The sequence below is a fragment of the Mobula hypostoma genome, chromosome 21 (genome assembly GCF_963921235.1).
Source record: "Mobula hypostoma chromosome 21, sMobHyp1.1, whole genome shotgun sequence".
Classification (NCBI taxonomy): domain Eukaryota; kingdom Metazoa; phylum Chordata; class Chondrichthyes; order Myliobatiformes; family Myliobatidae; genus Mobula; species Mobula hypostoma.
In genome coordinates, this window is record NC_086117.1 from 62,332,650 (window position 1) to 62,357,082 (window position 24,433).

A 24,433-nucleotide genomic window follows, 5' to 3' on the forward strand; every position below is an offset into this window, starting at 1 on the left:
GGTGCAGGCTGACAGTATTGTCAATGACAACTGCCACCCTGGCCATTCCACCATCTCTCTCCCACCTTAGTCACAGGGTCATGGAAAATTACAGCACAGAAACAGACCCTTCTGCCCATCTAGTCCATGCTGAACCATTTAAACTTCCTGCACCCATCCACCTGCACCAGGACCAAAATACTCCATACTCCTGCCATCTATATATCTGTCCAAACTTCTCCTAAGCATTGACATCGAGCTCACATGCACCACTCGCACTGGCAGTTTGTTCCACACTCTCACCACCCTCTGAGTGAAGTAGTTTCCCCTCATGTTCCCCTTAAACTTTTCACCTTTCACCCTTAACCCAACACATCTGGTTGTAGTCCACTGAACCTCAGTGGAAAAAGCCTGCTTGCATTTACCCTGTCTATACTCTTCATAATTTTGTATATTTCTATCAAATCTTCTCTCAGTCTTCTAGGTTCCAAGGATTACAGTCCTTTCCTATTCAAATTTTCCTTATAACCCGGTCCTTCAAACCCGGCAACATCCTTGTAAATTTTCTCTGTACTCGTTCAACCTTATTTACATCTTTCCTGTAGGTAGATGAACAAAACTGCACACAGTGCTCCAAATTAGTGACAGTGACAGTGAGGAGAGGAATAGAATGAGATGGAGGATAAATGTGCAGCTGAAGAATTGGAGCAGGGAGCAGGGATTCAGATTTCTGGATAATTGGGACCTCTTCTGGGGCAGGTGTAACCTGCACAAAACGGACAGGTTGCACTTGAATCTGAAGGCATAGGTGGTAGTGTGGCTCTGTTGGTAAGAGATGGAATTACATCTTTAGAAAGAGGTGACATGGGGTCAGAGAACCTTGAGTCTTTGTGCGTGGTTTAGAAACTGCAAGAATGGAAAAGACCATTATGGGAAGCATATTTAGGCCTCCAAATAGGGAAAATTCAAAAAGGTGAAGAATACAGGACTGAAGGTGCTGTATTTAAATGTGTGTAGCATTTAGAATAAGGTGGATGAACTCATGGTGCAGTTGGAGTTTGTCGGTTTGATGCTGTAGGTATCACTGAGTCATAGCTGAAAGAAGGCCATCGTTGGGAGCTTAACATCGAAGGATGTACTTAGTATCGAAAGGACAGGCAGGAAGGCATAGGCGGTGGTGTGGCTCTGTTGGTAAGAGATGGAATTACATCTTTAGAAAGAGGTGACATAGGGTCAGAGAATGTTGAATCTTTGCGGGTGGATTTAAAAAAAGCAAGAGTAAAAAAAAATCAATATGGGAATCATATATAGACCTCCGAATAGTAACCAAGATGTGGGGTTGAGATTGCAAAGGGTGCTGGAAAAGGCATGTAATAAGGGTAATGACACAATTGTAATGGGGGACTTCAATATGCAAGGGGATTAGGAAAGTCAAGTTGTTGTCAGATCGTAAGAAAGGGAAATTGTTGAATGCCTACGAGATGGCTTTTTAGAGCAGCTTGTGCTTGAGCCTACTCAGGGAAGATCTATCTTAGATTGGATGTTGTGTAATAACCCAGGTCTTATTAGGGAGCTTAACGTAAAGGAACCCTTAGGAGGTGGTGATCATAATACGATTGAATTCGTACTGCAAATTGAGAGGGAGAAGCATAACTCACATGTATCAGTATCACAATGGAATTACAGAGGCATGAGAGAGGAGTTTGCCCAGGTAGATTGGAGGAGGATACTGGCAGGGATGATGGCAGGGCAGAGATAGCTGAAGTTTCTGGGAATAGTTCACAAGCCACAGGATAGGTATGTCCCACAGAGGAAGAAGTTCTCAAATGGCAGGGGTAGACAACCACAGCTGACAAAGGAAGTTAAGGATCTCATAAAATCCATGGAGAGGGCATATAAGGTAGCAAAAGTGGGTTGGAAGTTGAATGATTGGGAAGCTTTTAAAATCCAACAAAAGGTAACTAAAAAACCAGAAGAAGGGAAAAGATGAAATATGAGGGCAAACTAGCCAATAATATAAAGCAGGATACTCAAAGCTTTTTCAGTTATACAAAGAGTAAAAGGGAGGTGAGAGGTGATATTGGACCACTGGAAAATGATGCTGGTGAGGTAGTAATGGTGGAAAAAGAAATAGCAGATGAAATTAATGGGTACTTTGCATCTGTCTTCACTGTGGAAGACGCCAGCAGTGTGTCAGAGGTCTGAGAGTGTCAGGGAGCAGGAGTGAGTGCCATTGCTATTACAAAGGAAAAAGTGCTAGACAAACTCTAAAGGAGCTTAGGTGGATAGGTCGCCTGGACCAGAGTCCTGAGAGAGGTTGCTGAAGAGATAACGGATGCATTGGTCATGATCTTTCATGAATCACTTGATTCTGACATGGTCCCAGAGGGCTGGATGATTGCAAATGTCACTCCACTCTGTAAGAAGGGAGAAAGGCAAAAGAAAGGAAATTACAGGCCTGTTAGCATAACTTCAGTGGTTGGGAAAGTGTTAGAGTCTATTATTAAGGATGAGGTTTCAGGGTACATGGAGACTCATGATAAATTAAGTCAAAGTCAGCATGGTTTCTGTTAAGGGAAATCTTGCCTGACAACTGTGTTGGAGTTTTTCAAGGAAGTAACAAGCAGGATGGACAAAGGAGAGGCAGTGGGTGTCATTTACTTGGATCTTCAAACGGGGTATTTGATAAGGTGCCACACATGAGGCTGCTTAACAAGATAAAATCCTATAGTGTTACCAGAAAGATACTGGCATGGATAGCAGATTGGCTGACAGGTAGGAGGCAGAGAGTGGGAATAAAAGGGACCTTTTCTGGTTGGCTGCCAGCGACTCGTGGTGTTCCTCAGGGGTCAGTATTGGCAACTCTACTTTTCATATTGTTTGTCAATGATTTAGATAATGGAATTGATGGTTTTGTGGCAAAGTTTGTGAATGATATGAAGATAGATGGAGCGATAGGTAGTGCTGAGGAAGCAATGCAATTGCAGCAGGATTTAAGACAAATTGGAAGAATGGGCCAAAAAGTGTTGGGAAATGTATGATAATACATTTTGATAAAAGGAACAATAATGCAGACTATTATCTAAATGGGGAGAAGGTTCAAACATCAGAAGTGCAGAGGGACTTAGGAGTCCTCGTGCAAGATCCCCAGAAGGTTAATTCGCAGGTTGAGTCTGTGGTAAAGAAGGCAAATGCAATGTTGGCATTTAATTCAGGGGAAATAGAATATAGAAACAAGGAGATAATGCTGAGGCTTTATAAGACACTAGTCAGGTTGCACTTGGAGTATTGTCAACAGTTTTGGGCCCCATATCTCAGAAAGAATATATTGTCATTGGAAAGAGTCCAGAGGGGGTTCACGAGGATGATTCCAGGAATGAAGGGGTTAACATATGAGGAGCATTTGGCAGCTTTGGTCCTGTACTCACTGGAATTTAAAAGAATGTGTGGGGATTTCATTGAAACCTATGGAATGTTGAAAGGACTAGATAAGGTGGATGTGGAAAGGATGTTTCCTATGGTGGGGTATCCAGAACCAGAGGACACAGCCTCAAAATTGAGGGGCGACGTTTTAGAACAGGGGTAAGGAGGATTTTTTTTTTAGCCAAAGAATAGTGATTCTGTGGAATACTCTGCCACAGATTACGGTGGAGGCCAAGTCTGTGGGTATACTTAAGGCAGAAGTTAATTGTTTCCTGATCAGTCAGGGCATCAAAAGATATGGCGAGAAGGCAGGTGTATGGGGTTGAGTGGGATCCGGGATCAGTCATGATGGAATGGCAGAGCAGACTCGATGGGCTGAATGACCTATTTATGCCCTTATGTCTTAGTGTCTTATGGCCTTATTAGGCCTCAACGAGGTCTTATACAACATCAAAATAACATCCCTTCTCCTGTACTCAATACTTTGATTTATGAAGCTACTGTGCCAAAAGCTTTCTTTGAGACCCTATCTACTTGTAACGCCACTTTCAATGAACTATGGACCTGTATTCCCAGATCCTCTTGTTCCACAGCACTCCTCACTGCCCTACTGTTCACTGTGTAAGACCAACCCTGGCTGGTCCTTCCGAAGTGCAACATCTTGCACTTGTCTGCATTAAATTCCATCTGCCATTTTCCAGCTGGTCCAGATCCCATTGCAAGCTTTGACAGTCTTCCTCGCTGTGCACTACACCTCCATTCTTGGTGTCACCTGCAAATTTACTGATCCAGTTAACCACTTCTGGAAGAAATCCAGGAGCTTGAAAACCCTGATGACCAGCCTGAAGAACAACTTCTTCCCCACTGCTGTGAAATTTCCTGAACCAATCCCCTCTCCCACGTCCTCCTCCCCAAGAGGTTGCCACAATGTCCAACCCTTAACTCACTACTGTCAATTATCTCATATTTGGCACTTCTTTTTCCACAGCTTCAGACTTACACTACAGTCTTTGCACTCTTCCTTTCTTTTACACCACAGTATTTACCGTTGTGCCTTTATTGTGTTTATTGTGGAAGCTAGTCACATGAGTGGAGGCATGGTAAAAGCTAAGGTAATAAGTCTCGTATTCTTGCTTATTTTATGGTAGTTTGTAGCTTGGGACTGGCGGAGGTTATATCTTTTGTTGACCATTTAATATTGCTGAATAGTGCTCAGCTGATATCTGGGCATGCTTATTCTGGAATTACAGAGTCATAAAAAAGTACAGCACAGAAACAGGCTCTTTGGCCCATCCAGTCCATGCTGAACCATTTAAACTGCCTACTCCCATCAACCTGTACCGGGACCATAGCCCTCCATACCCCTATCATCCATGCACCTATCCCAAATTTCTCTTAAATTGAACTTGCATGTATCACTTGAACTGGCAGTTCATTCCACACTCAGACCACCCTATGAGTGAAGAAGTTTCCCCTCATGGTCCCCTTAAACTTTTCATCTTTCACTCTTAACCCATGACCTTTGGCTGTAGTCCAACCCAACCTCAGTAGAAAAAGCCCGCTTGTACCTACCAAATCTTATTGCTTCAAGAGTGCATGCTTGCTAATTGCTGATAAACGATCAAAGTAAAAGATTCAACTCATTGGAATGACCATTTCACTGGAGCTGACAGCATGCCATGCAAGTATAATAACACCGTTGCAGTGGCAGGCAACAGTAATTGTTTTGTTTTGATTTTGGATTAGTTTTGCTGTTTACTCTGTGATCTTCATGTGAGCAACAAATTTCATTGGGCCACAGTGTGTACAACAATAAACTGTTCTAATCAGTTCTGTTACCGGGGTGTAATTGTCACAACCTCAGGTCGAAGGTAAAGTATTCTGAGGGCCCTGAGTTTTTTTGTAGTCTCTGCATTTTATTAATTATAATTATAATGCATTGTTGCATTTTGGGGATTTTTAAAATTTTGGTCTTCCCTCGTGTACATTGAAGTTGCAATTGTCCTTGAAAACTTCCAGTTAATTCTGCAACACCTTGCAGGCATCCAATTAAGTATCCTTGAACTTTTAAGAAGGCACTGGTGAATCTCAGCGACTTCTGCCTAGTGGCCGATGAGACAAGGAAAACAACTAAAGTACTTGGTTAAACACTCTTTTCCTAAACTATCATCGCAAACAATAGCCTGTAACTTCCCTTTAGACTTGGTGAACCAAGGCAAAGAGAGGCAGCCCGTCACCAAGAGCAAGGAAGACCTACGGTTCAATTGATTTAGTCATAGTCAGACTTTACTGATCCCGAGGGAAATTTGTTTTCGTTACAGTTGCACCATAAATAATTAAATAGTAATAAAACCATAAATAATTAAATAGTAATATGTAAATTATGCCAGGAAATAAGTCCAGGACCAGCCTATTGGCTCAGGGTGTCTGACCCTCCAAGGGAGGAGTTGTAAAGTTTGATGGCCACAGGGAGGAATGACTTCCTATGACGCTCAGTGTTGCATCTCAGTGGAATGAGTCTCTGGCTGAATGTACTCCTGTGCCCAACCGGTCCATTATGTAGTGGATGGGAGACATTGTCCAAGATGGCATGCAACTTGGACAGCATCCTCTTTTCAGACACGACCGTGAGAGAGCCCAGTTCCATCCCCACAACATTACTGGCCTTACAAATGAGTTTGTTGATTCGGTTGGTGTCTGCTACCCTCAGCCTGCTGCCCCAGCACACAACAGCAAACATGATAGCACTGGCCACCACAGACTCGTAGAACATCCTCAGCGTCGTCCGACAGATGTTAAAGGACTTCAGTCTCCTCAGGAAATAGAGACGGCTCTGACCCTTCTTGTAGACAGCCTCAGTGTTCTTTGACCAGTCCAGTTTATTGTCAATTCGTATCCCCAGGTATTTGTAATCCTCCACCATGTCCACACTGACCCCTTGGATGGAAACTGACCTCCTCAGGTCTACCACCAGCTCCTTAGTCTTTTTCACATTAAGCTGCAGATAATTCTGCTCACATCATGTGACAAAGTTTCCTACCGTAGCCCTGTACTCAACCTCATCTCCCTTGCTGATGCATCCAACTATGGCAGAGTCATCAGAAAACTTCTAAAGATGACAAGACTCTGTGCAGTAGTTGAAGTCCGAGGTGTAAATGGTGAAGAGAAAGGGAGACAAGACAGTCCCCTGTGGAGCTCCAGTGCTGCTGATCAAGTACTGATTTAAGCACTGGGCTGAATGGTACCAGCTGAATTGAGGTGGCGGTATCCAGGCCTCAGGGCATTCCAAAGCAACTGGACCTGATTTAGGCACCGGGACAGATTGGAAATGTCGAGAATGGAGGGAACAGGATCCAGGCCCCAGGGCGTTCCGAAGTGATAGAACTTGATGTCTGAGCATCAATTTAGGCACCCAACAAGACTGAAAAAGAGTCGGGGACAGAGATGAGGGATGAGGCAGTTCATCTCTGTGCTGGACTAAGGGTCCGTGGACGGACTCTCTTTGTGGACTTCAGAATGCTATTTGCTTGTGTTTATTGTTGCATGATGTTTTTTTTCTCTGCACATTGGGTGTTTGTCGCTCTTTTTTTAATGTGTTCTTTGTTTTATGGCTGCCTGTTAGGAGACAAATCTCAAGGTTGTATAATGTATACATACTTTGACAATAAATGTACTTTGAACTTTGGTATCTCATTAGAATAGTTACTTGTTAGCTTGTAATTAGTTTGTGGTTTTATCAGCTGGGAACAGATTCCTCCATGCCTGGAGTGTATTTAAAGGGGCAGTGCTAACTGCTCATTGGCTTGGTCGTCCTGATCCTTGCCAGTAAAGTTCTGGCCAAGTTATTCTGAATTATCCAAACCTTGTAACTTCAACTGTTTTGTTTTGTTAATAGAATTCCCAGTTTTGTTTGACCCTTCGTGTGATCCTGCACTTGTGTCTGAAGATGCAGCGTGACAGTGATAACTCCAAAGCCCTTATGTATAGTAACAGCTGCTATCGCCACTACTACAGTCCTGTTACCTGTGGGTGATACATATTTCCAATTCTGTAACAGCCCTATTTTAAGAGGATTCATCATCTCCCACTTAAATCAGCCATGATCAAATGGAAGACCAGAATTGACGGGCTGAATGGCCGAATTATGCTCCCAAGCCTTATGGTCCAACGCAGTCACATTACATTTCCTACAGTTTAGGGATGAAGAGGTTACAGAATCCACTTTAGCACCAGCATGAAATTCTGCTTATTTATTTATCTATTAAGAGATGCAGTGTGGAACTGTCCCTTCCGGCCCTTCGAGCTGCCCCACCAGCAACCCACTGATTTATCCCTAGCCAAATCTTGGGACCAATTACAATGACCAATTAACCTACTGTCTGGGATGTCTCTGGGCTGTGGAGGAAACTGGAGCACCCGGAGGAAACGCATGTGGACTTGGGGAGGATATACAGGCACTTTACAGACAGTGTCAGAATTGAACTCTGAAAACTGACACCCTGAGCCGTAATAACATCACACTAACTGCTACACTACCGTGGCACCCCAACAGCAATATTCCCACACCGTTAATCCTGGTACGCTCCAGCATTGTTGCAGGATTTTCAAAGGATTCAAAGCTCAAAGTACATGTATTATCAAAGTATGTATAAATTACACAACCTAGAGATTTGGCTCCTTACAGGCAGCCACAGAGCAAGAAACCTGAAAGAATCCAATTTTAAAAAAGGATCAACAGCCAAACCACAGAGAGAGAAAAACACAGAGCATGCAAACAATAATAGAAAGCAACAGCATTCTGAAGCAAACGGACCCAAGTCCCGCAGCAGCCAGAGTAGGCCCATAGCCTCGGTCTCAGTTCCTCATATGGCGGGGCAAGTCACCGCGAAGCTCACAGACACGAAGCGTGTAGCAGCTGGAACAGTCTCCAAGCCACCGCGCTGTGACATCTGCTCCTGGGAATGTCGCCTCACTGAGTGGTCACTTTGACTGCACCTGAGGTTAGCCCATTTGCCGATGGGCAAAGAGGCCTGTGCTGAACCAATAACTGCTCCCAGATGCCTCGTATTCTGGGGGAGAAGGATCTGACTCGTTATTCCCTAATGGAAAACAGTTGTCGGGAATTCTGATTCCCCATAATAATAGAATAAATGATATCCCTGTCGGCAACTAAACAGGGCTTTATGGGTTTGGGCAATACCCTGAGGTAAAATGCTAAATTGATTCCTTCCCCACGCATTTTTCATGGCTTGCAGGGGGATCTGCGTCAGCTGGGAAAAGGGGGCTGAAAATGGCGGATGGAACTTAATGCAGATAGTTGCAAGGTTTTTTACTTCAGTAGGCCAACCAGGGTAGGTCTTACACAGTGAATGGGAGGGCACTGAGGAGCGTGGTAGTGATCTGGGAATACAGGTACATAATTCATTGAAAGTGGCATCACAGGTAGATAGGGTTGTAAAGAAAGCTTTTGGCACATTGACCTTCATAAATCAAGGTACTGAGATGTTATGTTGAAGTTGTATAAGATGTCAGTGAGGTGTAATTTGGAGTATTGTGTGCAGTTTGGGGCACCTACCTACAGGAAAGATTGCTCCTTGACTGAGACTTGCTTTAGGTTTAATGGTGGGACACTGACTTTAGCACAGTCTGGGATCAGGGCATCACCAACAAGGCCAATGTTTATTACCCTCTCTTAATTGACCTTGAGAAGGAGACCGACATGTTCCTGATCCACTGTGGTCCTTCTGGCGAAGGTCCTCCCATGCCACTGCTGGGCAGGGAGTGCCAGGGTTTAGACAATTAAGAAACAGTTAAATTCTTCCAAATAAGGAAGGAACTTGGAGGAACATAGAGATACTCGTGTTTGCCAAGCACTTGCCTTCATTGGGTGAAGAGATGCCATCAGAGTGGCTTGGGTGATTGATTGATGCATTGATTGATTATTTATCTAATTATCTATCTATATATTTATATATTATTTATTGATTTATTTATTGTTTATTTATTATTTATCTATCCATCTATTTATTTATTTACAGCATGAAGTTGGCCCTTCCGTCCCTTCAAGCCATGCCATGTTAATTCTAACCTAATCATGGGACAATTTACAGTGACCAATTAACCTACCAACCAGTACATCTTGTGGAAGGAAACCCACTCAGTCATACAGGCAGCGGCGGGAATTGAACCCAGATCACTGGTACCGCAAAGTGTTGTGCCAACCACTACACTACCATGCTGCCCTACCATTTTGTCAACAGCACACACTGCAGCCAGCAGTCCTCGGTCGAGGTGAGAATGACTATTCCAGTGGTGGAGTGACAGTCAAGTGACCTGCTTAGTCCTGAATGGTGTAACAGGACTCCAGGGAAAAGGAGACTATTCCTCCCTGGTTCAAACTTGTATCTATTAGGTGGTGGCAACTGGCTGATAAAGTAGATGGGAACCTGTTGAGGTGATTCGTGTGACTTCCAGGACACGTCAGGCTAGGTGTATATCGCAGGGAGAGTTACATAATTACTCAGTGTTCTAACTACCCCTTAAAGGCTTTTAAAATAATGAAGGACATACATTCCTGTACCTAACAAAGTAGCCACTTGTGTTGCATGTTTGTGGTCTCCTGCTGCTGTAGCCCAAGGTTCGATGTGTTGTGTGTTCAGAGATGCTGTTCTGCACAGCACTGTCGTAACACGTGTTTATTTGAGTTACTGTCACTTCCCATCAGCGTGAACCAGTCTGGCCATTCTCCTCTGACCTCCCTCATTAAACAAGATGTTTTCACCCACAGTTCTGCCACTCACTGGATGTTTTTTTGTTTTTTGCACCATTCTCTGTGAACTCTAGAGACTGTTGTGTGTGAGAATGGAGGTAAGTTTTTTACACAGAGAATGGTGGGTGTGTGGAGTGTGCTGGCTGCAGAGACAGATAGATTAGGGACATGTAAAAATCTCTTAGATGGCACACATGTTATAGAAAAATAGAGGGTTATGTAGGAGGGAAGGGTTCGATTGAACTTGGAGTAGGTGAATTGATCGGTACAACATCGTGGGCCAGGAGGTCCAAGTTGTGCTGTGGTGTGCTATGCTCCGTGTTCTAACGCTTCAAAGTTCAGAGTAAACTTATTATCAAAGTACAGACACGCCACCATATGCAACCCTGAGATTCATTTTCCTGTGGACATACTCAATAAATCTATAACAGAACATGAGATGAAGAGTCCTTGAAAGTGAGTCCGTTGGCGGTAGGAACAGTTCAGTGCTGGGGCAAGTGAAGTGAGTGAAGTTATCCCCTTTGGTTCAGGAGCCTGATGGTTGAGGGCTGGTGACTGTTCCTAAACGTGGTGGCGTGAGCCCAGAGGCTCCTGCAGCTTCTTCCAGATGACAGCAGCAAGAAGAGAGCATGGCCTGGGTGGTGGGGATCTCTGATGATGGATGCTGCTTTCCTGTGACAGTGTTTTGTGTAGATATTTTCAGTGATGGGGAGGGCTTTACCCACGATGGACTGGGGCATATCCACTAGTTTTTGTTGATTTTCCATTCAAGGGCCTTAGTGTTTCCATACCAGGCTGTGGTGCAGCTAGTCAATATACTCTGCACTAAACACTATAGAAGTTTGTGAAAGTTTCAGAGTGGAGAGAAGCCATGTGGGGGTAGTGCACTTGTCCAACCCCTGTGGGGATCGCCCTCACCTGCTCTGGAAGAAAGGGAAGCTCTCTGAGCACACTGGATTGGACCTTCTTTCCAGATCTGGTGAAGGATCCGTCTCCGTCATTGTCCAGCACTGAGAGGCTGGATGGTGCTGGGCCATGAAACACACATATTTGCCGGACTTCCCATTTACTCTGCTGTTTCCTGGCTGCCGGCTGATTACCGGACACCAGGTGAGAAACCGTACACTAACAGGCATTTACTCCTTTTCTCTCCCACCTGGCAGTTACTGCGCTTACTTTCGAATGAAGGAGGTGAGCTCCTCCTGCCACCTGGGCATCTGGACCAACCAGCTGTTCCGGGAGAAACGTGTCTGCATCGAGTGCCAGGGAGAAGCCATGGGAAGCAGGGATCGGTGTGAAGGCGATGGGCTGGAGGGAACCAGGTAAGGGCTACTGTACAGCCGGGGTCCCCTCCTTCACAAGAGCCTTGGCTCTGCGAGGTGGATGGAAAAGAACACTTTCTCCCTCAGAGCACTCATGTTGCGCAGGGACCTTCAATGACCACCACCATTTTCATTCTATCGTAACGTGGCATTTACTGGAAAATAAAGACACACAGCATGTGAGGTCTAATTTGGAGTATTGTGTGCAGTTTTGGTCACCTACCTACAAGAAAGATGTAAACCAAGTTCAAAGAGTACAGAGAAAATTTATAAGGATGTTGCCAGGACTGGAGGACCTGAATTATAAGGAAAGATTGTATAGGTTAGGACTTTATTTCTTGGAATGTAGAAGATTGAGAGGAGATTTGATAGAGGTATACAAAATTATAAGGGATACAGATAGGGCAAATGCAAGCTGGATTTTTCCACTGCATTTGGGTGGGACTACAACCAGAGGTCATGGGTTGAGGTGAAAGGTGAAAAGTTTAAGGGGAACGTTAGGGGAAACTTCTTCACTCAGAGGGTTGTGAGAGCGGAACGAGCTGCCAGCACAAGTGGTGCATGCGAGCTCAAATTCAACGCTTAAGAGAAGCTTGGACAGGTATGTGGATAGTAGGGCTATGGAGGGCTATGGTCCCGGTTCAGGTCAATGAGACGAGACAGTTTAAATGGTTTGGCAGTGACCAGATGGGCCGAAGGGCCTGTTTCTGGGCTGTATTTTTCTATTAGTCTATAACATATTTTACAAAAAAGTAAAAGTCTGCCAATTAACCAATAGGAAACAAGAAATACAAAAGAATTTTATGAAAAACTGCACACAAAGACTGACAAACAACCAGTGTGTAAAAGACAAACTGCAAACAAGAATAATACTGAGAAATGAGTTGTAAAGAGAGTTTGAAAATGATTCTGTAGGTTGTAGAATTATTTCACTGTGGAAGTTTACAATTGACAATGGAATAAACATTTGTGAGGCAAGGTTTTTTATACCCTGAGTGATGCATGCTTGGAGTACGCTGGAAGGGACAACGTGAAGGCAAATACAATCAGGGCATTTAAAAGGCCCCTAGATAGAAACATGAATGTGCAGAGAATGAAAGCTATGGACATTGTACAGGCAGAGAAGATCAGATTAGTTCAGTGTTTAATGATTAGTTTAATTAGATCAGTGCTAGCACAGAATTTGTACAATCCCCCTGTGACCACAGGGGTTTCCTCCTGGTCCTCCAAATTGCAAAGACGTGGGTTAATTGATCACATGGGAGTAATTGCCTGGCATTGGAAGGGCTTCTTACCGTACTGTGTCTCTAGACGTGAAAAACAAACTTTGTGGGCTGAAAGGCCTGTTTCATGGTTATTTGTAGCTGTGTTTCTCATATTGCTGTCAGAGTTGGTTTTTAAGAAAAATTAAGGAAGGGATGCTGAGGTGAAGTCCCCAGTTGGAGGGCTGATATCTGCAGATTTGAAAAGTCAAGGACAAGCACTGGAGGACCAGAGGCAGCCGGTCCTAGTGGATAGGTATGAGTGTGTAGGTAGGTGTGAGGGATGGGTAGGTATGAGTGTGTAGGTAGGTGTGAGGGATGGGTAGGTATGAGTGTGTAGGTAGGTGTGAGGTATGGGTAGGTATGAGTGTGTAGGTAGGTGTGAGGGATGGGTAGGGGTGAGGGATGGGTAGGTATGAGGGAGTGCGGTAGGTTAAGGGATGGGTAGGTGTGAGGGATGGGTAGGTGTGAGGGATGGGTAGGTGTGTGAGGGATGGGTAGGTGTGTGAGGGATGGGTAGGTGTGAGGGATGGGTAGCTGTGTGGAACTGGGTAGATATGAGGGAGTGCGGTAGGTTGAGGGATGGGTAGATGTGAGGGACTGGGTAGGTGTGAGGGAGTGGGTAGGTTTGAGGGATGGGTAGGTATGAGGGAATGGGTAGGGGTGAGGGATGGGTAGGGGTGAGGGAATGGGTAGGGGTGAGGGATGGGTAGGTATGAGGGAATGGGTAGGGGTGAGGGATGGGTAGGTGTGAGGGATGGGTAGGTGTGAGGGAATGGGTAGGGGTGAGGGATGGGTGGGTGTGAGGGAGTGGGTAGGGGTGAGGGATGGGTAGGTGTGAGGGAGTGGGTAGGTGTGAGGGAGTGGGTAGGGGTGAGGGATGGGTAGGTGTGAGGGAGTGGGTAGGTTTGAGGGATGGGTAGGTGTGAGGGAGTGGGTAGGTTTGAGGGATGGGTAGGTGTGAGGGAGTGGGTAGGGGTGAGGGATGGGTAGGGAGTGTAGGGGTGAGGGATGGGTAGGTTTGAGGGATGGGTAGGTGTGAGGGAATGGGTAGGGGTGAGGGATGGGTAGGGGTGAGGGATGGGTAGGTGTGAGGGAGTGGGTAGGTATGAGGGAATGGGTAGGGGTGAGGGATGGGTAGGTGTGAGGGATGGGTAGCTGTGTGGAACTGGGTAGATATGAGGGAGTGCGGTAGGTTGAGGGATGGGTAGGTGTGAGGGAGTGGGTAGGTGTGAGGGAGTGGGTAGGGGTGAGGGATGGGTAGATGTGAGGGAGTGGGTAGGGGTGAGGGATGGGTAGGTTTGAGGGATGGGTAGGTATGAGGGAATGGGTAGGGGTGAGGGATGGGTAGGTGTGAGGGAGTGGGTAGATGTGAGGGAGTGGGTAGGGGTGAGGGATGGGTAGGTTTGAGGGATGGGTAGGTATGAGGGAATGGGTAGGGGTGAGGGATGGGTAGGTGTGAGGGAGTGGGTAGGTTTGAGGGATGGGTAGGTGTGAGGGAGTGGGTAGGTATGAGGGAGTTGGTAGGTGTGAGGGATGGGTAGGTGTGAGGGAGTGTGTAGGGGTGAGGGAGTGGGTAGGGGTGAGGGATGGGTAGGTGTGAGGGAGTGGGTAGGGGTGAGGGATGGGTAGGTTTGAGGGATGGGTAGGTGTGAGGGTGTGGGTAGGGGTGAGGGAGTGGGTAGGGGTGAGGGATGGGTAGGTGTGAGGGAGTGGGTAGGGGTGAGGGATGGGTAGGTGTGAGGGATGGGTAGGTGTGAGGGATGGGTAGGGGTGAGGGATGGGTAGGTGTGAGGGAGTGGGTAGGTTTGAGGGATGGGTAGGTGTGAGGGAATGGGTAGGTTTGAGGGATGGGTAGGTGTGAGGGAGTGGGTAGGGGTGAGGGATGGGTAGGTGTGAGGGAGTGGGTAGGTTTGAGGGATGGGTAGGTGTGAGGGAATGGGTAGGGGTGAGGGATGGGTAGGTGTGAGGGAGTGGGTAGGGGTGAGGGATGGGTAGATGTGAGGGAGTGGGTAGGGGTGAGGGATGGGTAGGGGTGAGGGATGGGTAGGTGTGAGGGAGTGGGTAGGGGTGAGGGATGGGTAGGTGTGAGGGAGTGGGTAGGGGTGAGGGATGGGTAGGTGTGAGGGAGTGGGTAGGGGTGAGGGATGGGTAGGTGTGAGGGAGTGGGTAGGTTTGAGGGATGGGTAGGTGTGAGGGAATGGGTAGGGGTGAGGGATGGGTAGGTGTGAGGGAGTGGGTAGGGGTGAGGGAGTGGGTAGGTTTGAGGGATGGGTAGGTGTGAGGGAGTGGGTAGGGGTGAGGGATGGGTAGGTGTGAGGGAGTGGGTAGGTGTGAGGGATGGGTAGGTGTGAGGGATGGGTAGGGGTGAGGGATGGGTAGGTGTGAGGGAGTGGGTAGGGGTGAGGGATGGGTAGGTGTGAGGGAGTGGGTAGGGGTGAGGGATGGGTAGGTGTGAGGGAGTGGGTAGGGGTGAGGGATGGGTAGATGTGAGGGAGTGGGTAGGGGTGAGGGATGGGTAGGGGTGAGGGATGGGTAGGTGTGAGGGAGTGGGTAGGGGTGAGGGATGGGTAGGTGTGAGGGAGTGGGTAGGTTTGAGGGATGGGTAGGTGTGAGGGAATGGGTAGGGGTGAGGGATGGGTAGGTGTGAGGGAGTGGGTAGGGGTGAGGGATGGGTAGGTGTGAGGGAGTGGGTAGGGGTGAGGGATGGGTAGGTGTGAGGGAGTGGGTAGGGGTGAGGGATGGGTAGGTGTGAGGGAATGGGTAGGGGTGAGGGATGGGTAGGTGTGAGGGAGTGGGTAGGTTTGAGGGATGGGTAGGTGTGAGGGAATGGGTAGGGGTGAGGGATGGGTAGGTGTGAGGGAGTGGGTAGGGGTGAGGGATGGGTAGGTGTGAGGGAGTGGGTAGGGGTGAGGGATGGGTAGGTGTGAGGGAGTGGGTAGGTTTGAGGGAGTGGGTAGGTGTGAGGGAGTGGGTAGGGGTGAGGGATGGGTAGGTGTGAGGGAGTGGGTAGGGGTGAGGGATGGGTAGGTGTGAGGGAGTGGGTAGGGGTGAGGGATGGGTAGGTGTGAGGGAGTGGGTAGGTTTGAGGGAGTGGGTAGGTGTGAGGGAGTGGGTAGGGGTGAGGGATGGGTAGGTGTGAGGGAGTGGGTAGGGGTGAGGGATGGGTAGGTGTGAGGGAGTGGGTAGGTTTGAGGGATGGGTAGGTGTGAGGGAATGGGTAGGTATGAGGGATGGGTAGGTGTGAGGGAGTGGGTAGGGGTGAGGGATGGGTAGATGTGAGGGAGTGGGTAGGGGTGAGGGATGGGTAGGGGTGAGGGATGGGTAGGTGTGAGGGAGTGGGTAGGGGTGAGGGATGGGTAGGTGTGAGGGAGTGGGTAGGTTTGAGGGATGGGTAGGTGTGAGGGAATGGGTAGGTATGAGGGATGGGTAGGTGTGAGGGAGTGGGTAGGGGTGAGGGATGGGTAGGGGTGAGGGATGGGTAGGTGTGAGGGAGTGGGTAGGGGTGAGGGATGGGTAGGGGTGAGGGATGGGTAGGTGTGAGGGAGTGGGTAGGTGTGAGGGAGTGGGTAGGTTTGAGGGATGGGTAGGTATGAGGGAATGGGTAGGGGTGAGGGATGGGTAGGTGTGAGGGAGTGTGTAGGGGTGAGGTATGAGTACAGGTGAAGGAATGGGTAGGGGTGAGGGATGGGTAGGTGTGAGGGAGTGTGTAGGGGTGAGGTATGAGTACAGGTGAAGGAATGGGTAGGGGTGAGGTATGAGTACAGGTGAAGGAATGGGTAGGTGTGAGGGATGGGTAGGTTTGAGGGATGGGTAGGTGTGAGGGAGTGGGTAGGTTTGAGGGATGGGTAGGTGTGAGGGAATGGGTAGGGGTGAGGGATGGGTAGGTGTGAGGGAGTGGGTAGGGGTGAGGGATGGGTAGATGTGAGGGAGTGGGTAGGGGTGAGGGATGGGTAGGGGTGAGGGATGGGTAGGTGTGAGGGAGTGGGTAGGGGTGAGGGATGGGTAGGTGTGAGGGAGTGGGTAGGTTTGAGGGATGGGTAGGTGTGAGGGAATGGGTAGGGGTGAGGGATGGGTAGGTGTGAGGGAGTGGGTAGGTTTGAGGGATGGGTAGGTATGAGGGAATGGGTAGGGGTGAGGGATGGGTAGGTGTGAGGGAGTGTGTAGGGGTGAGGTATGAGTACAGGTGAAGGAATGGGTAGGGGTGAGGGATGGGTAGGTGTGAGGGAGTGTGTAGGGGTGAGGTATGAGTACAGGTGAAGGAATGGGTAGGGGTGAGGGATGGGTAGGTGTGAGGGAGTGGGTAGGGGTGAGGGATGGGTAGGTGTGAGGGAATGGGTAGGGGTGAGGGATGGGTAGGTGTGAGGGAGTGGGTAGGGGTGAGGGATGGGTAGGTGTGAGGGAATGGGTAGGGGTGAGGGATGGGTAGGTGTGAGGGAATGGGTAGGGGTGAGGGATGGGTAGGTGTGAGGGAATGGGTAGGGGTGAGGGATGGGTAGGTGTGAGGGATGGGTAGGGGTGAGGGATGGGTAGGTATGAGGGAATGGGTAGGGGTGAGGGATGGTAGGTGTGAGGGAGGTGTGAGGGATGGGTAGGGTGAGGGATGGGTGGGTGAGGGAGGTGTGAGGGAATGGGTAGGGGTGAGGGATGGGTAGGTGTGAGGGTGGTAGGGTGAGGGATGGGTAGGTGAGGGATGGGTAGGGTGAGGGATGGGTAGGATGAGGGATGTAGGTGAGGGATGGGTAGGGGTGAGGGGGGAATGGGTAGGGGTGAGGGATGGGTAGGTGTGAGGGAATGGGTAGGGGTGAGGGATGGGTAGGTGTGAGGGAGTGGTAGGTGATGGGTGTATGAGGTGAAGGAATGGGTAGGGGTGAGGGATGGGTAGGTGTGAGGGAGTGTGTAGGGGTGAGGGATGGGTAGGTATGAGGGAATGGGTAGGGGTGAGGGATGGGTAGGTGTGAGGGAGTGGGTAGGGGTGAGGTATGAGTACAGGTGAAGGAATGGGTAGGGGTGAGGGATGGGTAGGTGTGAGGGAGTGGGTAGGGGTGAGGGATGGGTAGGTGTGAGGGAGTGGGTAGGGGTGAGGGATGGGTAGGTGTGAGGGAGTGTGTAGGGGTGAGGTATGAGTACAGGTGAAGGAATGGGTAGGGGTGAGGGATGGGTAGGTGTGAGGGAGTGTGTAGGGGTGAGGTATGAGTACAGGTGAGGGATGGGTAGGTGAGGGAAGGATGGGGGTAGGGGTGAGGGATGGGTAGGTGTGAGGGATGGGTAGGGGTGAGGGATGGGTAGGTGTGAGGGAGTGGGTAGGGGTGAGGTATGAGTACAGGTGAAGGAATGGGTAGGGGTGAGGGATGGGTAGGTGTGAGGGAGTGTGTAGGGGTGAGGGATGGGTAGGGCTGAGGGAATGGGTAGGGGTGAGGGATGGGTAGGTGTGAGGGAGTGTGTAGGGGTGAGGTATGAGTACAGGTGAAGGAATGGGTAGGGGTGAGGGATGGGTAGGTGTGAGGGAGTGTGTAGGGGTGAGGTATGAGTACAGGTGAAGGAATGGGTAGGGGTGAGGGATGGGTAGGTGTGAGGGAGTGTGTAGGGGTGAGGTATGAGTACAGGTGAAGGAATGGGTAGGGGTGAGGGATGGGTAGGTGTGAGGGAGTGTGTAGGGGTGAGGATGGAGGTGATGAGGTACAGGTGTAGGGGTGAGAGGTAGTGGGATGGGTAGGGGTGAGGTGAAGGAATGGGTAGGGGTGAGGGAGTGGGTAGGTAATAGGGGGTGAGGGATGGGTAGGTAAGGTGAGGGAGTGTGTAGGGGTGAGGTATGAGTACAGGTGAAGGAATGGGTAGGGGTGAGGGATGGGTAGGTGTGAGGGAATGTGTAGGGGTGAGGTATGAGTACAGGTGAAGGAATGGGTAGGGGTGAGGTATGAGTACAGGTGAAGGAATGGGTAGGGGTGAGGGATGGGTAGGTGTGAGGGAGTGTGTAGGGGTGAGGTATGAGATGGGTAGGGGATGTACAGGTGAAGGAATGGGTAGGGTGAGGGATGGGTAGGGGTGTAGGGGTGAGGTATGAGTACAGGTGAAGGAATGGGTAGGGGTGAGGGAATGGGTAGGGTGAGGGAGTGTGTAGGGGTGAGGTATGAGTACAGGTGAAGGAATGGGTAGGGGTGAGGGATGAGTACAGGTGAGGGAATGGGTAGGGGTGAGGTATGAGTACAGGTGAAGGAATGGGTAGGGGTGAGGTATGAGTACAGGTGAAGGAATGGGTAGGGGTGAGGTATGGTAAGGTGAGGATGGTAGGGGTGAGGTATGAGTACAGGTGAAGGAATGGGTAGGGGTGAGGGATGGGTAGTGTGTGTGTAGGGGTGAGGATGAGGTGAGGATGGTAGGGGTGAGGATGGTAGGTAGTAGGGTGAGGGATGGTAGGGGTGAAGGAATGGTAGGGGTGAGGGAATGGGTAGGGTGAGGGAGTGTGTAGGGGTGAGGATGGTACAGGTGAAGGAATGGGTAGGGGTGAGGGATGGGTAGGTGTGAGGGAGTGTGTAGGGGTGAGGTATGAGTACAGGTGAAGGAATGGGTAGGGGTGAGGGATGGGTAGGTGTGAGGGAGTGTGTAGGGGTGAGGTATGAGTGAAGGATGGGTAGGTGGAATGTGTAGGGGTGAGGTATGAGTACAGGTGAAGGAATGGGTAGGGGTGAGGTATGAGTACAGGTGAAGGAATGGGTAGGGGTGAGGGTATGTAGTACAGGTGAAGGAATGGGTAGGGGTGAGGTATGAGTACAGGTGAAGGATGTAGGTGGGTAGGGGTGAGGTGATGGGTAGGTGAAGGAATGGGTAGGGGTGAGTGTAGGGGTGAGTATGGTCAGGTGAAGGAATGGGTAGGGGTGAGGGATGGGTAGGTGTGAGGGAGTGTGTAGGGGTGAGGTATGAGTACAGGTGAAGGAATGGGTAGGGTGAGGAGGTGAAGGAATGGGTAGGGGTGAGGTATGAGTAGGGTGAGGTGAAGGAATGGGTAGGGGTGAGGGATGGGTAGGTGTGAGGGAGTGTGTAGGGGTGAGGTATGAGTACAGGTGAAGGAATGGGTAGGGGTGAGGGATGGGTAGGTGTGAGGGAATGTGTAGGGGTGAGGTATGAGTACAGGTGAAGGAATGGGTAGGGGTGAGGGATGGGTAGGTGTGAGGGAGTGTGTAGGGGTGAGGTATGAGTACAGGTGAAGGAATGGGTAGGGGTGAGGTATGAGTACAGGTGAAGGAATGGGTAGGGGTGAGGGATGGGTAGGTGTGAGGGAGTGTGTAGGGGTGAGGTATGAGTACAGGTGAAGGAATGGGTAGGGGTGAGGGATGGGTAGGTGTGAGGGAGTGTGTAGGGGTGAGGTATGAGTACAGGTGAAGGAATGGGTAGGGGTGAGGGATGGGTAGGTGTGAGGGAGTGTGTAGGGGTGAGGTATGAGTACAGGTGAAGGAATGGGTAGGGGTGAGGTATGAGTACAGGTGAAGGAATGGGTAGGGGTGAGGGATGGGTAGGTGTGAGGGAGTGTGTAGGGGTGAGGTATGAGTACAGGTGAAGGAATGGGTAGGGGTGAGGGATGGGTAGGTGTGAGGGAGTGTGTAGGGGTGAGGGATGGGTAGGTGTGAGGGAGTGTGTAGGGGTGAGGTATGAGTACAGGTGAAGGAATGGGTAGGGGTGAGGTATGAGTACAGGTGAAGGAATGGGTAGGGGTGAGGGATGGGTAGGTGTGAGGGAGTGTGTAGGGGTGAGGTATGAGTACAGGTGAAGGAATGGGTAGGGGTGAGGTATGAGTACAGGTGAAGGAATGGGTAGGGGTGAGGGATGGGTAGGTGTGAGGGAGTGTGTAGGGGTGAGGTATGAGTACAGGTGAAGGAATGGGTAGGGGTGAGGTATGAGTACAGGTGAAGGAATGGGTAGGGGTGAGGTATGAGTACAGGTGAAGGAATGGGTAGGGGTGAGGGATGGGTAGGTGTGAGGGAGTGTGTAGGGGTGAGGTATGAGTACAGGTGAAGGAATGGGTAGGGGTGAGGTATGAGTACAGGTGAAGGAATGGGTAGGGGTGAGGGATGGGTAGGTGTGAGGGAGTGTGTAGGGGTGAGGTATGAGTACAGGTGAAGGAATGGGTAGGGGTGAGGGATGGGTAGGTGTGAGGGAGTGTGTAGGGGTGAGGTATGAGTACAGGTGAAGGAATGGGTAGGGGTGAGGGATGGGTAGGTGTGAGGGAGTGTGTAGGGGTGAGGTATGAGTACAGGTGAAGGAATGGGTAGGGGTGAGGTATGAGTACAGGTGAAGGAATGGGTAGGGGTGAGGGATGGGTAGGTGTGAGGGAGTGTGTAGGGGTGAGGTATGAGTACAGGTGAAGGAATGTGTAGGGGTGAGGTATGAGTACAGGTGAAGGAATGGGTAGGGGTGAGGTATGAGTACAGGTGAAGGAATGGGTAGGGGTGAGGGATGGGTAGGTGTGAGGGAGTGTGTAGGGGTGAGGTATGAGTACAGGTGAAGGAATGGGTAGGGGTGAGGTATGAGTACAGGTGAAGGAATGGGTAGGGGTGAGGTATGAGTACAGGTGAAGGAATGGGTAGGGGTGAGGTATGAGTACAGGTGAAGGAATGGGTAGGGGTGAGGTATGAGTACAGGTGAAGGAATGGGTAGGGGTGAGGTATGAGTACAGGTGAAGGAATGGGTAGGGGTGAGGGATGGGTAGGTGTGAGGGAGTGTGTAGGGGTGAGGTATGAGTACAGGTGAAGGAATGGGTAGGGGTGAGGTATGAGTACAGGTGATGGATTGGGTAGGGGTGAGGGATGGGTAGGTGTGAGGGAGTGTGTAGGGGTGAGGTATGAGTACAGGTGAAGGAATGGGTAGGGGTGAGGGATGGGTAGGTGTGAGGGAGTGTGTAGGGGTGAGGTATGAGTACAGGTGAAGGAATGTGTAGGGGTGAGGTATGAGTACAGGTGAAGGAATGGGTAGGGGTGAGGTATGAGTACAGGTGAAGGAATGGGTAGGGGTGAGGGATGGGTAAGGTGAAGGGTGTGTAGGGGTGAGTACAGGTGAAGGAATGGGTAGGGGTGAGGTATGAGTACAGGTGTAAGGGAATGTGTGTAGGGGTGAGGTATGAGTACAGGTGAAGGAATGGGTAGGGGTGAGGTATGAGTACAGGTGAAGGAATGGGTAGGGGTGAGGGATGGGTAGGTGTGAGGGATGTGTAGGGGTGAGGTATGAGTACAGGTGAAGGAATGGGTAGGGGTGAGGTATGAGTACAGGTGAAGGAATGGGTAGGGGTGAGGGATGGGTAGGTGTGAGGGAGTGTGTAGGGGTGAGGTATGAGTACAGGTGAAGGAATGGGTAGGGGTGAGGTATGAGTACAGGTGAAGGAATGGGTAGGGGTGAGGATGGGTAGGTGTGAGGGAGTGTGTAGGGGTGAGGTATGAGTACAGGTGAAGGAATGGGTAGGGGTGAGGTATGAGTACAGGTGAAGGAATGGGTAGGGGTGAGGGATGGGTAGGTGTGAGGGAGTGTGTAGGGGTGAGGTATGAGTACAGGTGAAGGAATGGGTAGGGGTGAGGTATGAGTACAGGTGAAGGAATGGGTAGGGGTGAGGGATGGGTAGGTGTGAGGGAGTGGTAGGGGTGAGGTATGAGTACAGGTGAAGGAATGGGTAGGGGTGAGGTATGAGTACAGGTGAAGGAATGGGTAGGGGTGAGGGATGGGTAGGTGTGAGGGAGTGTGTAGGGGTGAGGTATGAGTACAGGTGAAGGAATGGGTAGGGGTGAGGTATGAGTACAGGTGAAGGAATGGGTAGGGGTGAGGGATGGGTAGGTGTGAGGGAGTGTGTAGGGGTGAGGTATGAGTACAGGTGAAGGAATGGGTAGGGGTGAGGTATGAGTACAGGTGAAGGAATGGGTAGGGGTGAGGGATGGGTAGGTGTGAGGGAGTGTGTAGGGGTGAGGTATGAGTACAGGTGAAGGAATGGGTAGGGGTGAGGTATGAGTACAGGTGAAGGAATGGGTAGGGGTGAGGGATGGGTAGGTGTGAGGGAGTGTGTAGGGGTGAGGTATGAGTACAGGTGAAGGAATGGGTAGGGGTGAGGTATGAGTACAGGTGAAGGAATGGGTAGGGGTGAGGGATGGGTAGTGTGTAGGGGTGAGGGGAGTGAAGGAATGTAGGGGTGAGGTATGAGTACAGGTGAAGTGAATGGGTGGGTAGTAGGGGTGAGGTATGAGTACAGGTGAAGGAATGGGTAGGGGTGAGGATGGTAGGTGTAGGGAGGGTAGGGTAGGTATGTAGTACAGGTGAAGGAATGGGTAGGGGTGAGGTATGAGTACAGGTGAAGGAATGGGTAGGGGTGAGGGATGGGTAGGTGTGAGGGGAGGTGTGTAGGGGTGAGGTATGAGTACAGGTGAAGGAATGGGTAGGGGTGAGGTATGAGTACAGGTGAAGGAATGGGTAGGGGTGAGGGATGGGTAGGTGTGAGGGAGTGTGTAGGGGTGAGGTATGAGTACAGGTGAAGGAATGGGTAGGGGTGAGGTATGAGTACAGGTGAAGGAATGGGTAGGGGTGAGGGATGGAGTAGGTGTGAGGGAGTGTGTAGGGGTGAGGTATGAGTACAGGTGAAGGAATGGGTAGGGGTGAGGTATGAGTACAGGTGAAGGAATGGGTAGGGGTGAGGGATGGGTAGGTGTGAGGGAGTGTGTAGGGGTGAGGTATGAGTACAGGTGAAGGAATGGGTAGGGGTGAGGTATGAGTACAGGTGAAGGAATGGGTAGGGGTGAGGGATGGGTAGGTGTGAGGGAGTGTGTAGGGGTGAGGTATGAGTACAGGTGAAGGAATGGGTAGGGGTGAGGTATGAGTACAGGTGAAGGAATGGGTAGGGGTGATGGGTAGGTGGGTAGGGGTGAGGTATGAGGTGAGGAATGTGTAGGGGTGAGGTATGAGTACAGGTGAAGGAATGTGTAGGGGTGAGGTATGAGTACAGGTGAAGGAATGGGTAGGGGTGAGGTATGAGTACAGGTGAAGGAATGGGTAGGGGTGAGGGATGGGTAGGTGTGAGGGAGTGTGTAGGGGTGAGGTATGAGAGGGAGGAATGTGTAGGGGTGAGGTATGAGTACAGGTGAAGGAATGGGTAGGGGTGAGGTATGAGTACAGGTGAAGGAATGGGTAGGGGTGAGGGATGGGTAGGTGTGAGGGAGTGTGTAGGGGTGAGGTATGAGTACAGGTGAAGGAATGGGTAGGGGTGAGGTATGAGTACAGGTGAAGGAATGGGTAGGGGTGAGGGATGGGTAGGTGTGAGGGAGTGTGTAGGGGTGAGGTATGAGTACAGGTGAAGGAATGGGTAGGGGTGAGGTATGAGTACAGGTGAAGGAATGGGTAGGGGTGAGGGATGGGTAGGGTGAGGGAGTGTGTAGGGGTGAGGTATGAGTACAGGTGAAGGAATGGGTAGGGGTGAGGTATGAGTACAGGTGAAGGAATGGGTAGGGGTGAGGGATGGGTAGGTGTGAGGGAGTGTGTAGGGGTGAGGTATGAGTACAGGTGAAGGAATGGGTAGGGGTGAGGTATGAGTACAGGTGAAGGAATGGGTAGGGGTGAGGGATGGGTAGGTGTGAGGGAGTGTGTAGGGGTGAGGTATGAGTACAGGTGAAGGAATGGGTAGGGGTGAGGTATGAGTACAGGTGAAGGAATGG

At 50.0% G+C, this 24,433-nt stretch overlaps 1 protein-coding gene across 1 annotated transcript in view; it reads left to right on the forward strand.

The window, feature by feature from the left end:
* The window catches only part of si:dkey-178e17.3 (somatomedin-B and thrombospondin type-1 domain-containing protein), a 391,904-nt gene that overhangs the window by 356,010 nt on the left and 11,461 nt on the right, over positions 1-24,433 (forward strand). The window contains exon 4 of the mRNA XM_063073230.1: positions 11,335-11,493. Within this exon, the coding sequence (XP_062929300.1) occupies positions 11,335-11,493 (159 nt within the window). The remainder of the gene's footprint in view (positions 1-11,334; positions 11,494-24,433) is intronic.